This window comes from Pseudochaenichthys georgianus, chromosome 18 (genome assembly GCF_902827115.2).
Source record: "Pseudochaenichthys georgianus chromosome 18, fPseGeo1.2, whole genome shotgun sequence".
Taxonomy (NCBI): domain Eukaryota; kingdom Metazoa; phylum Chordata; class Actinopteri; order Perciformes; family Channichthyidae; genus Pseudochaenichthys; species Pseudochaenichthys georgianus.
The window spans coordinates 786,266-808,956 of NC_047520.1; the positions used below are offsets into that span (position 1 = coordinate 786,266).

The following is a 22,691-nucleotide window of genomic DNA, read 5'->3' on the forward strand; positions in this document are numbered from 1 at the left end:
GTAAGTCAATGGGAAAAAGTGTTTCCGGGCCCAGCAACCTAAATGAAGTGTAGTACCGCCGTTTGGCCACAACGAATATTATCATCCTGGGGGCTTGGTAGAGACCGGTCTCAAGTCAGCACCGATGCAGACTAGCTGTTTGAGGGCTTGATAGCCCACTCCCCACTTAATATGGCGGACCCTCCGTGCGAACGCGCAAACGGAGGGGTAGTGTGTAGGGGTAGGGTGTAGGGTGTGGTTTGGGATTGGGCCAGAGAGCGTGAGCTTGGAGGCAGGGCTTAAGGAGAAACTCTACTGCGCATGCTCTGTGGGCCACATCTGGGTACTTCTGCTCTCGACCATGCTCTCAGGCAGGATCCAGTTGTTGTACATCTTCCAGCATTCGGAGTCTCTATCAGCTCTCATTAATATATATCTGTGACATATTAGAATACAACCCGTTTCTCTCAGGAAAAGAAGAGACGAGAGGAACTTTAGAACAATGCCACCTCTTCATCCGGGTCCTTATCTGCTGATAGCTGCTTCATGCTAGGTGGCTAATGCTCGTCGGTGAACATCAACAAACTGAAGAACAACGAGGAGCAGAAACACCGGGTAATACTGAGTACGTTTACTGTAACACTGAATAGTTTAATACTGATAATACTGTGTACTTTAAAACGGATAAAACTGAGTATTTTTACTATAAAACTACGTACTTGTACTACTGATAATACTTAGCACTTTTACTATATTACCGATTGTCAGGGAATAATTTGCCCTGCATGTCGTCCTTCGCCATCTGACGCAGATGCTCAGCCTTGGACAGCTGCTATCTCCCTCAAGGAGGGGGCTGCCATTTGTTGTTGTTACCAGTTTATGACGGGGAAACTCTCGGTCAGAGATAGTTTATTGTTGTGGGACACCTGGAACACATCCTTCTCGGGGTTTTGATGACCCCGAGGTGTAATATCCTCTAAGCCATAAACAACAACTGCAAGTAATTCAGTGTCCCCAGCTGTTAAGTCTATCTATTGAAGAATGTTGATTACCCTCAGCCAACTAGTTAAAACCTCCTACCAGAGGAAGGCTTCTTCAGAATTGATTTGGTGTACTTTGAGACGAATGCTGTATTTCAGAGGTGGAAGAAGTACTCAGATCTTGTAAGTGAGTAAAAGTAATATCAACATATAGTGAAAGTAGCAAGAGTAAAAGTGCAGATTGGTCCATTTCAGAATAATATATATGATATGTTTTATAATGATTGATCATGAAAGTGTTCTCAAAGCTGGTGAAGGTGCAGCTAGTTTGAATGACTTTGTAGACTGCAGGGTAGCTGGTGGATTTACTCCAGGTGGAACTAAAGTCTGATTTAACACTTGATTATATTTCACATCATTCATCCACATCTGTAAAGTAACTAAAGGTATTAAATACATGTAGTGGAGTAAAAGTACACCATTTACCTCTGAACTGGAGTGGAGTAGAAGTACTAGAGCATACAATGTAAATACTGAAGTAAAGTACAAGTACCTCTACAGTTGTACTTAAGTTCAGTACTTGAGTAAATGTACTTCCCACCTCTGCTGCTAAGCTACTTCTTAGTTGTAGATTGGTTTTGTGTTGACTGTAGTGTTAATACTTATTTCAGAGACCCAGACGGAGAAGGAGCACCGAGAGCAGCATGGAGGAGAACAAAGAGACCCCCAGAACTCAGGTCAGTGTTCACTTCATCACAATATATTCCTAACACTGTTGTCCCTTACACTGGGGGACATTTGGGTTATTTAAGGAAAACAACCTTGAACATTGTGGGTTTTATTTTACAGACCCTCATATTTAGATATGGGTTCAGGTGTATATCCGTTATATAGTGTCTCTTCTTTAAAGAGTCCTCTCCTGCTGATGTTCAGGTGTATATCAGTATGTAGTGTCTCTACTTTAAAGAGTCCTCTCCTGCTGATGTTCAGGTGTATATCAGTATGTAGTGTCTCTACTTTAAAGAGTCCTCTCCTGCTGATGTTCAGGTGTATATCAGTGTGTAGTGTCTCTACTTTAAAGAGTCCTCTCCTGCTGATGTTCAGGTGTATATCAGTATGTAGTGTCTCTACTTTAAAGAGTCCTCTCCTGCTGATGTTCAGGTGTATATCAGTATGTAGTGTCTCTACTTTAAAGAGTCCTCTCTTGCTGATGTTCAGGTGTATATCAGTATGTAGTGTCTCTACTTTAAAGAGTCCTCTCCTGCTGATGTTCAGGTGTATATCAGTATGTAGTGTCTCTACTTTAAAGAGTCCTCTCCTGCTGATGTTCAGGTGTATATCAGTATGTAGTGTCTCTACTTTAAAGAGTCCTCTCCTGCTGATGTTCAGGTGTATATCAGTATGTAGAGTCTCTACTTTAAAGAGTCCTCTCCTGATAATGTTCAGGTGTATATCATTATTTAGTGTCTCTACTGTGACATGTCTCCATGCTTTAATGTTCAAAAAGCTCTTTATTTTGCTCACACTTCCTCTGATTCAGCACCTATTTTCACCTTCTATCTGAAACCAGAGCCTTAGTCAACATTTTGAGAACAAAATTGAAAGGCTGAATTCAGATTTAAAAAAAATCTGAGAAAGTCAAAATTATACTTCAGAAAAATTCAGATTCTTATTAGAGTTTTGAAAATATCAATATTGAATAAAGGTTGTAATTCTGAAACATGTAAATATAAACAATATATATATTTTTTACAATAATCAAATTCAGAAAAAGTCTGAATTCTTAGAAAAAAGTCAGAAGAAATGTGGGTAACACTTTATATTAAGGCACACAAATTATCCATCAACTAGTTGTTAATTAGCATGCATATTAGCAGTGTATTGGCTCGTTATTAGTCATTATAAAACACTTATTAATGCCTTATTCTACATGACCATATTCTACAAGTAATAAGCCATTAGTTGAGAGTTTTTCCTCAATAACCCTCTAATTAGTGCTTATTTATTGCAAGTAAGGAAGTTGTTGTACATGAGTTTTGGTCTCAATATGCTCTTCTCAATATGGGCCTAATAAGGCAGTAGTACTACAAGAATAGTTATTCTCCCATAATAACACTTAACAAATATGATCTCTTCTTATGTAACAAGACATGAAACTATAAGTGTTAATTGTGTCTAAATAACTCAAAATTAGGTATTTATATCTAAGAATATGTTCCGTATTTTAGGGGTGCCTCTCTGAAGAACCAGCACCTTACCGTGGTAGAGAGGTTTGTGTGCCCTGATGAACCTGGGGGCTGTGTTGTCTGGAACCTTGTGTTCCTGGTAGGGTCTCCCATGGCAAATTGGTCTCAGGCAAGGGGCCAGACTAAGATTGGTTCAAAAGACCTCATGAAAGGAAAAACAAGAAGTGAGGATACCCGGCCCGGAGGAAGCCCGGGGTCCCCTTCTGGAGCCAGGCCCAGAAGGAGGACTCGTCGGCGAGCGTCTGGTGGCCGGGCTTGCCACGGAGCCCGGCCGGGCCCAGCCCGAAAAGGCAACGTGGGCAACACCTCCGCTTCTCTGTCCCGCGGGCCCACCACCTACGGGAAACATCGATGGGGTCGGGTGCGCTGCCAGACGGGTGGCAGTGAAAGCGGAGGGTCTCGACGGACCAGACCCGGGCGGCAGAAGCTGGCTTTGGGGACGTGGAACGTCACCTCTCTGGGGGGGAAGGAGCCGGAGCTTGTGCGGGAGGTGGAGCGGTACCAGTTGGATCTGGTTGGGCTCACCTCTACGCACAGCGTCGGCTCTGGAACCTTACTTCTGGATAGGGGTTGGACTCTATTCTTCTCCGGAGTTGCTCAAGGTGTGAGGCGCCGGGCGGGTGTGGGGATACTCACAAGTCCCCGGTTAGGTGCTTCGTTGTTGGAGTTTACCCCAGTGGACGAGAGGGTCGCCTCCCTACGCCTGCGGGTTATGGGGGGGAAAACTCTGACTGTTGTGTGTGCTTATGCACCCAACAGCAGTTCAGAGTATTCGGCCTTCTTGGAGACCCTGGAAAGAGTCCTGTATGGGGCTCCTGAAGGGGACTCCTTAGTCTTGCTGGGAGACTTCAACGCACATGTGGGCAATGATGGAAACACTTGGAGGGGCGTGATTGGGAGGAACGGCCCCCCTGATCTGAACCGGAGTGGTGGTTTGTTACTGGACTTCTGTGCTAGTCATGGATTGGCCATAACAAACACCATGTTCGAACATAAGGATGCTCATAAGTGTACGTGGTACCAGAGCACCCTAGGCAGAAGGTCCATGATCGATTTCGTTATCGTATCATCGGACCTGAGGCCGTATGTTTTGGACACTCGGGTAAAGAGAGGGGCGGAGTTGTCAACTGATCACCATCTGGTGGTGAGTTGGGTCGAGTGGGGGGGGAAGCCTCTGGATAGACCTGGTAAGCCCAAATGTGTAGTTCGGGTGAACTGGGAACGTCTGGAGGAGGCCCAAGTTCAGGAGGCCTTCAACTCACACCTCCGGCGGAGCTTTTCGGGCATTCCTGTGGAGGTTGGGGACATTGAACCAGAGTGGTCGGTGTTCAAAGCCTCTATTGCCGAAGCCGCGGTGGGGAGCTGTGGTCTCAAGGTCTTAGGTGCCTCAAGGGGCGGTAACCCTCGAACCTCCTGGTGGACACCGGTGGTCAGGGAAGCCGTCCGACTGAAGAAGGAGGCCTTCAGGGATTTGTTATCCCGGGGGACTCCCGAAGCAGTTGCAAGGTACCGACAGGCCCGAAGGGCAGCAGCCTCATCCGTGGCCGAGGCAAAGCAGCGGGTGTGGGAGAAGTTCGGAGAAGACATGGAGAAGGACTTTCGGGCGGCACCAAAGTTGTTCTGGAAAACTGTCCGACACCTCAGGAGGGGGAAGCAGGGAACCATCCAAGCTGTGTACAGTAAGGATGGGACGTTGTTGACCTCAACTGATGGAGTGTTGGGACGTTGGAAGGAACACTTTGAGGAACTCCTGAACCCGACAACTCCGCCCTCTATGTTAGAGGCAGAGCTGGAGTATGACGGGGGATCAACGCCAATCTCCCGGGGGGAGGTAACTGAGGTCGTCAAACAACTCCACAGTGGCAAAGCCCCGGGGGTGGATGAGATCCGCCCGGAAATGCTGAAGGCTCTGGGTGTTGAGGGACTGTCATGGTTGACACGTCTCATCAACGTTGCGTGGAAGTCGGAAACGGTACCGAAGGAGTGGCAGACCGGGGTGGTGGTCCCCCTTTTCAAAAAGGGGGATCAGAGGGTGTGTGCCAATTACAGAGGCATCACACTACTCAGCCTCCCCGGGAAAGTTTACTCCAAGGTACTCGAAAGGAGGGTCAGGCCGATTGTCGAACCTCAGATTGAGGAGGAACAATGCGGATTCCGTCCTGGTCGTGGAACGACGGATCAGCTTTTTACTGTCGCAAGGATCCTGGAGGGGGCCTGGGAGTACGCTTATCCGGTCTACATGTGTTTTGTAGACTTGGAGAAGGCGTATGACCGGGTTCCCAGGGAGTTACTGTGGGAGGTGCTGCGGGAGTATGGGGTGAGGGGGTCTCTACTCAGGGCCATCCAATCTCTGTACTCCCAAAGCGAGAGCTGTGTCCGGGTCCTCGGCAGTAAGTCGGACCCATTTCCGGTGAGGGTTGGCCTCCGCCAGGGCTGCGCTTTGTCACCAATCCTGTTTGTAATATACATGGATCGGATTTCGAGGCGTAGTCGTGGGGGGGGGGGGTCTGCAGTTCGGTGGACTAAGGATTGCACCACTGCTTTTTGCAGATGATGTGGTTCTGATGGCTTCATCGGTCTGCGACCTTCAGCACTCACTGGATCGGTTCGCAACCGAGTGTGAAGCGGCTGGGATGAGGATCAGCACCTCCAAATCTGAGGCCATGGTTCTCAGCAGGAAACCGATGGACTGTCCACTCCAAGTAGGGAATGAGTCCTTACCCCAAGTGAAGGAGTTCAAGTATCTCGGGGTCTTGTTCTCGAGTGAGGGATCAATGGAGCGTGAGATGGGCCGGAGAATCGGAGCAGCGGGAGCGGTATTGCAGTCGCTTTACCGCACCGTTGTGACGAAAAGTGAGCTGAGCCGGAAGGCAAAGCTCTCTGTCTACCGGGCCATTTTCGTTCCTACCCTCACCTATGGTCATGAAGGATGGGTCATGACCGAAAGAACGAGATCGCGGATACAAGCGGCCGAGATGGGTTTCCTCCGCCGGGTGGCTGGTGTCTCCCTTAGAGATAAGGTGAGAAGTTCGGTCATCAGGGAGGGACTCGGAGTTGAGCCGCTCCTCCTTCGCGTCGAAAGAAGCCAGTTGAGGTGGTTCGGGCACCTAGTTAGGATGCCACCTGGGCGCCTCCCTAGGGAGGTGTTCCAGGCACGTCCAGCTGGGAAGAGACCAAGGGGTAGACCTAGGACCAGGTGGAGGGATTATATCTCTTCGCTGGCCTGGGAGCGCCTTGGGATCCCCCAGTCAGAGCTGGTTGATGTCGCCAGGGAAAAGAAAGTTTGGGGCTCTCTGCTGGAACTGCTACCCCCGTGACCCGACCACGGATAAGCGGGAGAAGATGGATGGATGGATGGATTTTAGGGGTGCTAGAGACGGGAGCATGTTGATGCAACCTTTCTAGCCGGATATATGGCCGCATTTTACAATAAACTTCCGTCCGGTCGCTTAAAAACAAATATCGCAATCGCAATATCTGTCAGAATAATCGCAATTAGATTTTTTCCCAAAATCGTGCAGCCCTAGTCTTGTTCATAACCAATAAGCTATTAGTTTGACTCTAATTGACGTGAACATGTTCCCTATTCTAAAGTTGCCTCCTCTTCACACTTTGTAAATACATTATAGCACACAACTACTGAAATTAACCTCAACAGTACATGGACAAAGTAGGCACACGTTGAAATATCTGTTTTATTAATGAACCACTGAAGAGAGGTTCAGACACACACCAAAACATGTCAAGTTTCTCCAAGGCTGAGAACACATAATGCAGCCTGTACGTTCTAATAAAACAGATTTTATGTATTTGTGATCATTCTGTGTGACCTGCTTGTATGTACTTACACAATAGGTGTACTGTTCTCTCTATGTGTTGTACTGTCTGAGTGTGAACATAGATTACACAGCCATGGGCAGCCATGCTCCTTTATTGACTTATTTGCAGTCCACTGACATTCGTGTGGGAAAATGTTCACTACATCAGGTGATCTCTAAAAACATTGTCGTATTCACACTGGAGAGAAATATCACATATGTGACCAGTGTAATAAATCGTTCTCAACATCTAATACTTTAAAGATTCATCAGCACATTCACACTGGCGAGAAACCATACAGCTGTGACTTGTGTGGGAATACGTTTTCTCAATGATATAACCTTCAAACCCACTATTGAATCCACACTGGAGAGAAACCATTCAGCTGTGACCATTGTGAGAAGTAATTCATTACATCAAGTCATCTTAAGAGCCATCAGCGTATTCACACAGGAGAGAAACCATACCGGGGTGAATAGTGTGGGAAAACGTTTACTCAATCAGGTAATCTCACAATCCATCATCGTATTCACAGAGGAGAGAACCATACTGGTCCACTGACATTCAAATGGAGTGAAACTATACAAAAATAAGTTACAAGGCACTTAATGATCTCATACATGCAAGTGTAACACACACAGATTAACACATAGGACCACTAAGTGTAAACAATGTAAATATAGCTAATGCTAGCTGTGCAATAAGCATGTGTACAGGACATGGATGTATAATAAGAACGCTACTGGCTAGTATGGCTAACGCTAGCATGTATGCTAATGCTACCGTGTATGCTAACGCTAGCGTGAATGCTAACGCATTTTCTCATTGTGTTTAAACCGTTTAAACATCTCCAAATGTCATCACATAAACACAATACATGTTACTTATCCTTACAGTGTAAGTGTAAGGCTTACACTTACAGTCATTGCTTTCGGACGGAATTTACCCTTTTACTCTTCAGGTTGCAAAGGGAAAATGTGTAGCAGTCTACTCATGAATGTCTACTGCCATGCTATTCAGTTAACTTTTTCCTACTTCTTGTACCCGGTTTCCTGTCTAACCTGAGTACACATTTTACAAATATATAAATGTGCAAATATGAAACATACAGGTCAATATCACCTTGCTATTGGTAGCTGAACTGTCAATACCCCAACACATAATCTTAGATATAAATACCTAATTTTGAATTATTTACACACAATTAACACTTATAGTTTCATGTCTTGTTAATAAGTGTTATTATGGTAGAACTACTGTTCTTGTGGTACTACTGCCTTATTAGGCCCATATTGAGCAGAGCATATTAAGACCAAAACTCATGTACAACAACTTCCTTACTTGCAATAAATAAGCACTAATTAGAGGGTTATTGAGGAAAAACTCTCAACTAATGGCTTATTACTTGTAGAATATGGTCATGTAGAATAAGGCTTTAATAAGTGTTTTATAATGACTAATAAAGAGCCAATACACTGCTAATATGCATGTTAATTAACAACTAGTTTATGGTTAATTGTTGTACCTTAATATAAAGTGTTACCAAAATGTGTTATGGGGAAAAAGTCAAAATCATGAGAAAAGTAAGTATTATGAAAAAATATACAATATTACGAAAAAAGTCAAAATAATTAGTCCGAATTCCGAAAATAATCAATTACTTCTGCAAAATGTGAAAAATCAGATTAAAAAAATCTGAGGAAAATGTGGAGAAAAGTCCAATTTAAATTAAATTCAAAAATAAAAAATTATTGAGAAAGTAAAAATTCAGAAACAAGGTCACATTTCTTATTTGAAATAAAAGAAAACATAATCAAATTTGATTAAGTATAATTTGGTCATATGAAATAGACTTGTTTTAGTTTTGTAGATCTCTGCACGATGGTCTCTCACTGACTCTTTGTCTCTCGCTGTATATTTTAGGAACGGAGAAGAAGAAAGCAAACCGAACCTCATATTTGTGACCAGTGTAACAAATCCTTCTCAACATCTAATACTTTAAAGATTCATCAGCGCATTCACACTGGAGAGAAACCGTACAGCTGTGACTAGTGTGGGAAAACCTTTGCTCAGAATGCTCACCTTTCATCTCATCAACGTATTCATACTGGAGAGAAACCATACAGCTGTGAGCAATGTGGGAAAACTTTCACTACATCAGGTAACCTCACAGTCCATCATCGTATTCATACTGGAGAGAAACCGTACAGCTGTGATCAGTGTGGGAAAATGTTCCATACTCCAGGTGAATTTAAGGCTCATTATCATATTCATACTGGAGAAAAACCATACAGCTGTGAGCAATGTGGGAAAACCTTTGTTCAGAAACGCAGCCATTCATCTCATCAGCGCATTCATACAGGAGAGAAACCCTACAGCTGTGAAGAGTGTGGGAAGATGTTCACTACATCAGGTGATCTCCAAAAACATTGTCATATTCACACTGGAGAGAAATCTCACATATGTGACCAGTGTAACAAATCGTTCTCAACATCTAATACTTTAAAGATTCATCAGCGCATTCACACTGGTGAGAAACCGTACAGCTGTGACCAGTGTGGGAAAACCTTTGCTCGGAAAGGTCACCTTTCATCTCATCAGCGCATTCATACTGGCGAGAAACCATACAGCTGTGACTTGTGTGGGAATACATTTTCTCAACAATATAACCTTCAAACCCACCATCGAATCCACACTGGAGAGAAACCATTCAGCTGTGACCAGTGTGAGAAGTCATTCATTACATCAAGTCATCTTAAGAGCCATCAGCGTATTCATACAGGAGAGAAACCATACCGGTGCGAAGAGTGTGGGAAAACGTTTACTCAATCAGGTAATCTCCCAATCCATCATCGTATTCACAGAGGAGAAAAACCATACTGGTGTGAAGAGTGTGGAAAAACATTCACAGCATCAAATGAACTCACAATCCATCATCGTGTTCACACAGGAGAGAAACCATACTGGTGTGAACAATGTTCGAAAACCTTTGCTCAGAATAGTTCCCTTAGATCCCACCAGCACACTCGCCATCTGATCCTTTTTTGAGTCAAGCTAGCATTCCCCCTGATTTTTCCAAATGTAAAGCTGACCAACAGTGACTTAACGTTATAATAAACATGTTTTTTATGGACTACATTCAGACCTCCCAAAACCCTGCTGTCCTCACACACTTAGCTCTATATGTGGGTGCTCTGGTTAATAGAAACGTTTTTTTGGTTTAGATAACGTAGCCTTTGGAAATCTTTCTGTGTGACGTTCACTGAATTGTTTTTATTCCACGTTTTGGTTCATTTGAAAGGTTTGAGTTGCTTTTTGGTATTTTTTTTTGGATTTACAAATTATATTCAAAACACTAAGACACGTTAGGTATGAGAAGTGACAAGATACATTTGTGACATTCTTGTTTTGTTGAACAAACCTTGTTGTATTGAAACTGATATAATATTATCTCATGTTCATTATTTGACTTCATTGTGACGGCCGTTTCTGTGAAGAGTGTGGGAACACATTCATTAGATCAGATAAACTCAAAACACATCATCCTATTCACACGGGAGAGAACCCATACTGGTGTGCAGAGTGTTGGAAAACCTTTTCGAGAGGAAGTAATCCATGAGTGCTCACATTGCAGCTCTGAGAGCCAAGCTAGCAGTTTCCTCCTCCTGATGTCCTGAGAGCTGTAATGTTATATTTTAAGAGTCTTCCTAAATGGAAATCTGACAAACAGTTATTACTTTTCTAACCAGCATTCACACTATGCCAACACGAGGCCACAGAGATGCTGCTTCTCCTGATTTAATTCATGTTTGTAATAGTTACTGATCTATAAAGAAATGTTCTACTAAGCTGTGTTTCAACCATGGTTTTCTTATAGCCTTGTTATGTTTCAGTTCAATGTTACTGTTTTTCCTTTTTTAACATATTCAATGTCACGGATTAAACTTCTAGCCTCGTTAAGATGCATTGAAGGGATTTTGTTTTACTGTCAATTAATCTGCTGAGTAGTTCCTCTAATAATATATTAAAGACCCAGTCACCACCACTGAAGGAAGAAGGACCCCAGATCATAATGGATTCTCCTAAAGTTGGAAGCCATCAGGACAATCTATGTTACAAAACCTTCTTCCACCGTTCAATGTCCCATTTTATATGCTACCTTGCAAAGTCCAGACGGGCAAGTTGGGAAAGACGTGACATTCGAATACTTGTTTTTGTTCTATAAGCCCTTCTCTTCCTGTTGCCGTCTTATCAGAATCTGAATCAGGTTTATTACCAGGTAGGTTGACACATACGAGGAATTTGACTTGGTATCTTGGTGCATACATTTTAAGTAAAACAGAAATTAAAAACACAGATAGAGAACTATTTTGGTTATTGGGCTGCAGTCAGCATCCGTGACGGCCTTAATTTGGGGTAGGGTTAGTGTCTTTACGGAAAGCCCATAGGATCATTTTTTGCAGTGGACATTTTTTTGGGGTCTTGACTTTTATGTCCTGTAACCTTCAGGATATTTTAAGAAATGTAAAAGGACCGTCTTCCTCAGAATCATATCAGAAATCAGAAACAGGTTTATTGCCAGGTAAGTTCGTACATACTAGGAATTTGACTTGATGTCATGGTGCATACATAAAATAATTCCTGTGTCCAACCTCGGCAGCGATGGCAGGTTTATCAACAATCGTGCCACGTTCAAAGACAGAAAGCCTTTTTGCCATCAGGAGGTCATGACAGTTTGAATGCCGGACATGAAAGCCACATTTCTGCGCATATATAGATTTTTTTTAAGGGTATGGTCTTATACTTTTTATCAGCAGTTTTCCATATATTACCTACTACTACATGTCTTCATTTCATTTCATTTCAAACCTTTATTTAACCAGATTGGTCCCATTGAGATCATAGATCTCTTTTTCAAGGGAGACCTGCAGCATATAGGTTCCACATGAAACATAAAACAATAAAGGACATTATACATTATATTTACAGGATACATAGTTATAGACATTTACAAGTGCCCATTGTATCGGCAAGCATTTCATTTACCCTAGCTTTAAAAACATGCAGAGGAATGAGATTGCTCAGTTTCAATTCTTGCTGAAGATTGTTCCAAGCAAGTGGAGCTGCGCACATAAAAGCTGTCTTACCTGAGACAGTCCTTGCTCTTGGCACATCTAACAAGACCACATCATGTGACCTCAGACAATAGCTGCTTGCAACTCTCTGTGTTATCCGCGAGCAGATATAATACGGGAGTTTACCCAACAAAGCTTTATAGATAAAAGTGTACCAGTGACTGAGCCTCCGTACAGAGAGAGATGGTAAACCTGCCTTGGTATACAGTGTACAGTGATGAGTAAGTGCTTTACAATTTGTGACAAATCTCAGAGCACTGTGATACGCAGCATCCAATTTGCTCAGGTAATTGGCAGGTGCATTCATATACAACAAATCCCCATAGTCCAGCACAGGTAAAAAGGTCACAGTGACTAGCCTTTTCCTGGCCTCAAGCGAGAAACAGGACTTGTTTCTGAAAAAGAAACCTAGCCTAACCCTCAGTTTTTTTAGCAGGTTATTGACATGAAGTTTAAAAGAGAGACAATCATCAAGCCAGATACCAAGGTATTTGTAACAGGCAACAACTTCAAGTTTTGTTCCTTGCATAGTTACAATATCTAAAACAGGCTCTGGAGTCTTTTTAGCTTTTGAAAAGAGCATTACCTTGGTTTTATCCACATTTAAAAGAAGCTTTAGTTCAGAGAGCTGAGTCTGAATAGTGTTAAAAACAGCTTGTAATTTAACAACAGCCTCTTTAATGGAGGGACCTGCACAATACATTACAGTATCATCCGCATAAAAATGTAAAGTAGCTTCATCCACATTATCACCTACACTGTTAATATATATGGAGAATAAAAGTGGTCCTAAAACAGAACCTTGTGGTACACCATTAGAAATGTTTAACCACTCAGAAGACAGCCCATCAAAGTGAACACATTGGGACCTTTCAGAGAGGTAGTTCACAAACCACCCCACTGCATGGCTGGATATGCCTATACTGAGTAGCCTCTGCTTTAAGATGCGATGATCAACGGTGTCAAACGCTTTGGACAGGTCAATAAACAGAGCTGCACAACTCTGCTTATTATCTAAAATAGTAGTAATGTCATTTACCACTTTCATTGTCGCAGTGATGGTATTGTGTTTCTTTCTGAATCCTGACTGATGTTTAGACAGGATATCATTTATACATAAAAACTCCTTTACTTGTTCACTCACTAAGCATTCGAGCACCTTAGCCAGAACTGACAATTTAGAGATTGGCCTATAGTTATTTAAAATAGTTGCCTCCCCTCCTTTCAGTAAAGGCAAGACATAAGCAGACTTCCATACTTTTGGAATTGTGTTCGTGCTGAGGGAGAGGTTAAAAAGAGAAGTAAGAGGTGGAGCAATAAAATCTGCAGCTATCTTTAAAAAGAAAGGTTCTACGTTGTCCGGGCCAGCCGGTTTCCTAGGATCTAACTTGGATAATGCTTCATGAACAATACCAACAGTTAAAGGAGTAAAACTGAAAGGGTTTTCCAGACCACATTGTTCAGAGTCAAGGATTGGAGCGTTCACAGGAGCCACACAGCCAAACAGAGAGCCACAAGACACAAAATGCTTATTAAAACAATTTAGCATAGTAGCCCTGTCTGATATAGTGCCAGATGCTGTGGTAAGGCACGGAGGTAGCTCATTTGGGATATCACCAGTGGAAATCGATTTTATGGCTTTCCAAAATTTCCTAGGATTATTCAGGTTTTCTGTGGTAACCAACAAATAGTACTTTGATTTAGTACTTTTTATTTGGGATGTGAAGCTATTTCTTAGCTGCCTAAAGGCCCTGACACACCAACCCGATTTTGGGAGTCAGAGGCCGTCAGAGGCTGTCGGGCATTCGCGGCGCGGTAGTCAGGTTGGTGTGTCCCGCACCGTCGACCGTGACACGCCTTATTTGGACTGCCAGACCCGATGCATGGCCGATTCAACATGTTGAATCGGCCATGCATCGGGTCTGGCAGTCGGACCAAATAATCACTCTGATTGGCTGTTCAGCTCGCAAATCAGTGCATGAGAAGCGAAGCGGAAGTGAGGGACGTAAACAAACGATTTAAGAAGGCACACACAGACTGCTATTCATTTTCATCTCATCATGGCGATCTGGAATGATGCAAACGAAGACCTGCTCATCACCTTGATCCAGGAGAGGCCAGCTCTGTATGATATTACGGAGAAAAGATACTCTTCTTCTTCTTCTTCTCTGTCTTCCGGTTGTTGCCTCTTTTGAATGACGAATACACACTACCGCCGCCGGCTGGTAAGGAGAGTTATTGCCACTCACGCACTGAAGTCGGTGCGGTGTGTTCCCGTGCGACACATGGCCAAAACGCAGGAGAACACGGCCAGGCAACAGCCGACTTCAGCGTCGGCTAGTCCTCTGGTGACTGCTTGGTGTGTCAGGGCCTTAAAACGTAGCCATTCTACCTCTGAGCCTGATTTCCTAGCCTTAGCCCAAGCATTATTTCTCTTATGAAGGAGACTGGACAGCTCAGCAGAAAACCAGGGATTGTTTCGTCCCTTCACTCTAAATGTACGCAGAGGTGCATGTCTATCTATAATTTTCATAAAACCAAGATAAAAATAAGACCATGCAGTTTCTACATCAGCACACAAATTGATTCTACCCCAATCAAAATCAAACAGATCATGTAAAAAACCCTGCTCCACTAAGTGTTTTTTGTCTCTCTTTGTGATGACACGTGGTTTAACATTTTGGACCTTAGTGTCCCTAATTGTGGCTACAACACAGTGGTCACTCACATCATTAGCAAATACTCCCACAGATGAGTATTTATGTGGAACATTTGTTAAAATTAGATCAATTAAGGAGGATTTATTTGGGGACTTAATATTTGGGCAGCAGTTTTTACTATCATTGTATTTAAGTAACCTAGTTTTTGTTCTTCCTATGAATGTGGCAGATGTCACTTAATTCTTCTAAGAGTAACTATGTTTTTGTCCTTATTTTAAATTATCTATTTTCACATTTATATTATTTTCTCATGACTGCATTATTGTTACCTTCTGCTTTAATATCTGACGCTGTGCACATGTAACTTCTTTTGAATTTGTTCATTAAATGTTTCAACATGCAGATGCTTTGACTCATAATTCTTAATCATGAATCAATGTTTTTTTGGAATTTCAATAGAATAAATAAAGTTAATTCTCATCAGGGCTGCAAACTGTTTTACTTTTCATAATTGTAGAATCACACACTTTACTTTTACTATTCAAGTTTATTTAACAGTTTAAACATGTTTTGAGGTGAACAAACCTGACTTTATTTTGCTGCCACTGCTTTTATATTTTACTAAATCTACTCTTTTATAATGCTAAATAATCTGTGACTCTGAGCTGCAGAAACAAAACAAAGACTTCCTCCATCCTCTCAGCTGATTTATATAAAGATGGCCGATACATCAGGAGCAGCCATCAGAGTCACAGATTCTCCCTCCATCACAGGAAGCACAGGACTCTCCAGGAGCACAGAGCCACCTGAACAACATCGGGATCAAATGTTTAGTCTTATCTTGGGTTATTTATAATAAAGAATAGGAGTAGATTCAGACAGAAGGAAGAAATGCCATCCTGAAAATTCAGTGAATGTAAAATGTGGTGGCATCATGCACATAGAATGAAAATATCAGAAATAAGCAGAACTACATGATCAATACATCAGAAATTAAATAGTAACATAGAGTAGTGTATCGTCTGAATAGAGATTGATATTGTTTAATATTCCCTGATTTGATCATTTAATTGATAAATTCAGTTTGTTTCCCTTAAAATGTTCAGATACAAAATTGTTTCATCTTTGAAAACTGTGTTCAGCGTTAATGATCAGATCACGACTTGACTTGTTCAGAAGACATTTGCTCCTCCCCATACACCTTTTTTAGACCCAGAGCCGTCTTGAGTCTTTCTCCGCTGCCTCTGTGATGTTCTTGGTGGCTTTCCTCCTCTTCATTCCAGTCATACCCAGTGCACAAGAGCTTTGTATAGTGGTTGCCCCACAGTCCATGTACAACACAACCTTTCGGGCCCGAGTGCCCTTGAACTCCTCCACCAGGGACTTCAGGTGCAGCTGGTACTTCTGAGAGGTTTCCTGGACTCATGTTTTATCAATTAAATGCTGAGACAGAACCTGTCCATTACTTTTTCCATCTTCAACACCAGCGACCCTAACCTTCCAGGCTTAAACCTTATGTTTCCACAGACAAACAGTTCCTATTCCTTGCAGGAATCACATGCTTCAATGCACTGAGATGGTGGTGACAGTCAGCCCATCCATGAAGGCCCTGATTGGTGGTTGGAGTATCCCTGACTTGGACGAGGGTCCTCAGTCAAGAGGGACGTTGCTCACCACTGGCCTCTCTGATGTGCTTCTTTTGGGACTCCTGTTGGATCTTGTGGATCTTGTGGATCTTTGCGGCTCTTTTGCTCGTGCTTGGTTCTGCTCCAAACCTTTCCTCATATAGATTGACAACGATTGTTGTCTACTATCAAAGTCTGTATTAGCAGTTGCTACTAGCAGCTCGTCAAGGTCCTCGTCAAAACTCATGCCAGACTGTGGTCTTGCAGGCCCGTGGCCAATTAACTCCAACACTATACAGGAGTCTATTGTGTGGAACTTCATGGGGTTCTAGTCTTGGTTCTTCCTGTGTCTCACCAGGAAAGATCCCTTTGTGTTGTGCCCCTTCCTCTCCTTCAAACACTTCTTCTGGATCTGGTTGAACCGTTAGGACTCAGCTGTTCTTGCAGACCTTCCTGCATCTGCATTTCATATTTAGGACGGATGTTTGTTGCCTTTAGTCGTTAGCCTTTGGTCTGTCAGGTTGGGGTGCTCACCCACCCTTCAGCATCCTTGGGGGTATTTTCTATCAGTTGATCTTTAGCCTGGTTGGTTTCCTCCTCTCAGAGGATGTGGTTTGGGTTTCCAACGCGTCCTGCCATGATGCAGACTTTCCAAGATGTCCTCTGTCTGTCCAATCACACGATAAAAGAAAGCCTGGCAGATTTGATCAAACCTGAGATATCCTGCCCCTTGCAGTAAAAGATCAGGCCTCTCATCTTCATCATTGAACATTTGCTTTTCAACTGAACACATTGTATTGCAATGTATTATTTTATAACCTGGCAAGTGAGCGCATAGTCCAGATGTTTATGAACGGAAACGCTCAAAGTGTAAGTCGGAAACAATATGGTAAATACACATGGACTAACATTTAATCTATTATACTGATTTTGCAAGACATGTCTCTTGCTGAGACAGTTGCACTGACAGTTTCAAAAAAGAATATCAAAATATTGGGTTCTAAGAACTTTGATTGAAGAAATGAATTGGGTGGTCATTTGCCTGATACTGCAAGAGCTTGTTAATGATTTACAGACGTTGAGCCTGTTAATGATTTACAGACGTTGAGACGGAGACAAGCAACACCCAACAGGTACGTGGTCGTCGTCTAACACAAGATTAAAAAGATTATTAAACTTGTTTTGAAAGTGGGTCTGCATTATGAGTTACGGTCAACCAAAACTTTAGAGAAGAACAGATAACAACATTTCTGTCAGTGTGAAAACGTTGTGCAGATTCAAACTGCATTTCAACTGTACGTTGATTATAATTGCATTGATTTACAATTTATACAGTATTAACATTGTTGAATAGAATAGTCTATAGAACCTATAGACCCATATTTACAGATAGACTGTTAGTCTAACAATAAACCGAACAGGTGTAGTCTTTTTAATTTGTGTGTAATTATTGGTAGAGCACAGAAGATGGCAGCAACGTTTTATTTTCATTTATTGGAGCTTCCAGCACTAGTACTCTTCAAACGATTATAACTCATGCCTTTAGTTTGACTACCGTACTTTTCGGACTATAAAGCGCACCTGCATATAAGCCGCAGCAGCTAAATTGTCCGTCTGTCTTGCTCTCGTTCTGTCTCTCGGTTTCACTTTTACTTTGGCGCGCTACCTGTCTCACTCTTTTCCGGCCTCCAGCTTTTCCTGCTGGAGCCCGCTTAAAGGTGTCGGGCGCGGACCAGTCATAGAGCCCATAGCGTTAAAGGTGGTTAATTTTACCTGTAAAATCCATAGATTTAGGAGGTTCCCTAGTGGCCGTTAGCTGTACAAAAAAAATGGGGAAAAAAGTCGCGGCTTATAGTCCGAAAAGTACGGTACTCTCTTTTTCCCTGGATGTTAACACAGATTTTATCTGTTTTCTGTTCATTTCCAGCGCTCCATGAACACCACCGAAGCAGACTCTGAAAAATGTGATTTGGAAAACCCTTTTAGTTTCTCTCCTTTTACTGTTAATGTTGTTCATGAAGCCTTAACCAAGTTAGATCCTAAGAAACCGGCTGGCCCGGACAACGTAGAACCTTTCTTTTTAAAGATAGCTGCAGATTGTATTGCACCACCTCTTACTTCTCTTTTTAACCTCTCCCTCAGCACAAATGCAATTCCAAAAATATGGAAGTCAGCTTTTGTCCTGCCTTTACTAAAAGGTGGGGAGGCCACTTTATTAAATAATTATAGTCCCATCTCTAAATTGTCAGTTCTTGCTATGGTTCTTGAACGCCTAGTGAGTGAGCAGGTAAAGGTGTTTTTATGTAACAATGACATCCTGTGTAAACATCAGTCAGGCTTCAGAAAGCAACACAGCACCATCACTGCCACAATGAAAGTAGTAAATGATATTGCAGATATCTTAGACAAAAAGTTGTGCAGCTCTGTTTATTGATCTTTCCAAAGCGTTCAATATTGTTGTTCATCATATCTTAAAGCAGAGGCTACTCAGTATTGGCATATCCAGCCATGCAGTGGGTGGTTTGTGAACTACCTCTCTGAAAGGTCCCAATGTGTTCACTTTGATGGGCTGTCTTCTGAGTGGTTAAACATTGCTAATGGTGTTCCTCAAGGTTCTGTTTTAGGTCCACTTTTATTCTCCATCTACATCAACAGCTTAGGTCAACAAGTGGATGGAGCAACTTCATTTTTTTGTGGACGAAACCGTGATGTATTGTGCAGGTCCCTCCATTGAGGAGGCTGTTGTTAAATTGCAGGTTGTTTTTAATATTATAGAGACGCAGCTCGCAGAGCTTAAGCTTATTTTATTATTTATACTTATTTATAAGTAATGCTTTTTTCAAAGGACACCGGAGACCACTTTGGATATTGTTAGTACGCAAGGACCTGAGTACCTGAAGTGGTTACCTGTTATAATTACCTTGGTATATGGCTTGATGATTGCCTCTCTTTTAAACTTCATGTCAATAACCTGCTTTAAAAATTGAGGGTTAGACTAGGTTTCGTTTTCAGGAACAAGTCCTGTTTCTCGCTTGAGGCCAGGAAGAGGCTCTGTGACCTTTTTACCTGTGCTGGACTATGGGGATCTGATCTATATGAATGCACCTGCCCATTACCTAATCAAGTTAGATGCCGCGTACCATAGTGCACTGAGATTTGTGACTAACTGTAAAGTATTAACTCATCACTGTACCCTGTATGCCAGTGCAGTTCTGCCTTAACTAACTGTACGGAGGCTCAGTCACTGGTACATTTTCATCTACAAAGCCATGTTGGATAAACTACCATCTTACATCTGCTCTCTGATCTCTCTGCGAATTGAAAGTAGCTATTATATGAATTTGACATATCCAATATCTAAGGTCCATTTTTACATAAATGCTGTGATGTTCTGTGTTTTATCATTTCAGATGATTTCTTTAAGCTCCAGTCCAGTTCTTCTCCGTCATTATTGGTCTGGCCGTCAGTTTGGCTGTTTGCATTCTGTTACTACTGGCTGTTTCTTTCTTCTTTCTGTGGAGAGAACACATATTCAGTAACTCACTTACCGTCGGGCGATTTGATTCAGTTTGTTTAAAGGGCCCCATTATGCTGAGTGTTGTATGTTCTGTAGGTTTGTGTGCATGTTAATGGTCTGCAAAGGCTACAATATCTCCCAACAACTCCCCCCCCCTGCCTGAAACGCCTCCATTGGACTCCTTTGTTTTGAACATGGTGACATCACTATGTACAACTCACGCTTCTAGTGGCTAGCACTAGGGGCGGGACATCTCTAAGCTGTTGACCAATCACCCAACTGTTCAGCTACATTTAGCCTGAACAGTTTTATGTGCTCCGATCCCTTCCTAAAGTTCCTCTAATTCTCTTTTAACACATCTTAACACACGTTTCATTTCACACAGAGACAAAGAGAAAGCATTCAGATGAAGATCAGTTTCTCAATGAAGGAGAAAGAGGACAGCTGATGAAACCTGACGCTGTGCAGATGGAGGCTTTGAAGGGAAACATCGGAAAGAAGAGCAAAAAGGTAAGTAGAGAAACAACAAAATGAAAAGTGAAGTCTTAGCAAGAAGCACAGAAGACTTTCACATCAAGATACAGGATCTGCCAGAAATGCATGAAAACATGTGTCATTGTGTGGCACCTTAAGAAACATCATTAAAGAAACGTGACTGTTCCTCTCATAGAAAAATCAATCTGAGCAGCAGCTGCTTGAGGAGCAGAGGAGGAGGAAGGAAGCTGGGAAGGAAGTCCAGACTCTGGAAGAGCAGCTGCAGAACAAGAAGAAAGAGGTTCATCTCCACTTCAATAATGAAACACATTGATTCCTGTTTGAAGTCTCTTTCAATGTCCTCCTTAGTGCAGACAAGGTCAAACCTGCAGTGCAGGTCCAAGTGGAGACCAACTCCAGACAGTCCTACTTTTAGACTGTGAATAAATGATCTTAATTGTCCTGCTGTTCTTTCAGGTTGAATCCAAACAGTCTGAGCTGCAGGATCTCCATGCAGAGAAACAGAGGAACGAGAAGGAGCTGCAGAGCCTGAAGGGAGATCTGGAGAACAAGAACAGAGAGGTTCACGTCTTCATCTTTGAACTTTATTTTTCATGTGAATAGAGGGATAGACATTGATAATACTTAATTTTAAACTTTATCTTTTGATATCACTGTATTTAAATGTTGATATCTCCATTAATATCTGTAATTTATCTCCGTTCTTTTTTTCCGTCAAGTTTTTGCTTTGGGAACAGTAACTTCCTGCTAATAGCACAAAGTCACCTTCAAGATAAAAGCATGTCTAAATAAAACAGGAAGTTACGTTAAGACATGTTGCAATGAAAGTAACAAAAACAAAGCCATCTCCTTTTTAGGTTCAAAGAACACACATTGGGTTATTTACATAAACTATTCATATTGCAAATACATTTTTTAACCAGGAAGGGAAGACGGACATGTGATCTGCTATATCGCAATATATCGTATCGCAATACTTAGCACATCGTAGAATCGCAATACTATCGTATCGTGGCATAAGTATCGCGATAGTATCGTATCGTGGGGAGCCTGGTGATTCCCACCCCTATTATATATAATGCTTAAATATATGCTGGAGGCCCAACAGGAGAAAACAGTCACCAAAACCAAAGAGGTTTCTGCTAGAATAGTTTACTGAAATCTGGGTTGAAGTCCTGAGTGTAAACTGTAACTAATCGACCAGCCTGCAGACCCTGAGGGAGGAAGTGGAAGTTTTGAGCATCCTGGTTACCTCTGGGGATAATCATTAATACATTTGTTGAATTATTTATGTGTACTTTCGACTTTATTGTTCATATTTTTAAAAGATATGTGCAATTTCAAGCTTTTAAAAACACACGTAAAGCTGATTTTATAACCGTAAACCCAGGTTTGGTTTCCTCCATGTTTTCAGTCTTCTCCCCTCTCTTTGTTGGCACATTGCCTTCCGTGCTCTCTCTCTCTCTCTCTCTCTCTCTCTCTCTCTCTCTCTCTCTCTCTCTCTCTCTCTCTCTCTCTCTCTCTCTCTCTCTCTCTCTCTCTCTCTCTCTCTCTCTCTCTCTCTCTCTTGCAGGTTCCGGTGCTGTGGGTGATTGTGGCAATGTGGACTGACGAGCTGCACCTGGGCAGCTGCTAGCCACCGCGGCTGTTTACTTTTGTGTCGACTAATAAAGGATCGTTATATTTCAACATCTCGCCTCCCAGCTTTTTGTTACAGCGCAAGAGCCACACACTATTAAAGGCATTCCATCTTTAATAGAAATGTTTCTTCTGCCCGTAAAGTGTCCAAACCAGGCTTTTCTGGATAAACGCATTTTTAAAACATAGTCATTGTCCATGCCGGTTTCAGTTGGATTATTTGTCACAGTTGCTCCGATCAGATCGGTCCAGGCCCGGTGTTGCAGTATAACTTGAGTCATGACAACTGGCGACATTCTATTATTTTCGTGTGAGAGGTGGATATCGTGACGCTTACAGGGAGGTATCGAACATTACAAAGTAGGTGACTGTGTGGATGCCTGTTCAAAACATTGCAAACTTGAATAAATCATTTAAATTATATATTTGTGTCCAACTTTCATTTGTACATCGTTCTTAATGTGATGTATAGTAGCTTTGATAGCTGTCCATACCTTCAGACAGCCTAAAAGTAAAACACAAGTCATTTATTCACAGCCCGAACGCTCATCGAGATGACTGGATCACTCATGACAAGTTGTGATCAGCTCTGATTAA

At 42.3% G+C, this 22,691-nt stretch overlaps 1 protein-coding gene and 1 pseudogene across 2 annotated transcripts; both read left to right on the top strand.

Annotated features, from left to right (window-relative positions):
* Positions 1-579: 579 nt before the first annotated feature.
* Positions 580-10,938, top strand: LOC117463584 (zinc finger protein ZFP2-like; annotated as a pseudogene).
* Positions 10,939-17,530: 6,592 nt separating this feature from the next.
* Positions 17,531-22,147, top strand: LOC117463596 (moesin/ezrin/radixin homolog 1-like). Of its 2 annotated transcripts, XM_034105918.1 has the most exons (6): positions 17,545-17,577; positions 18,372-18,408; positions 20,347-20,471; positions 20,632-20,736; positions 20,913-21,017; positions 22,030-22,147. In XM_034105918.1, exons 3-6 carry the CDS (start codon positions 20,409-20,411, stop codon positions 22,090-22,092), a joined length of 336 nt encoding a protein of 111 aa, XP_033961809.1. In that variant the 5' UTR covers positions 17,545-17,577; positions 18,372-18,408; positions 20,347-20,408; the 3' UTR covers positions 22,093-22,147. The 2 variants fall into 2 exon arrangements, with proteins under 2 accessions (XP_033961810.1, XP_033961809.1); XM_034105919.1 differs by lacking the exon at positions 18,372-18,408 and having other exon boundaries at positions 17,531-17,577.
* The last annotated feature ends 544 nt before the right edge of the window (positions 22,148-22,691 follow it).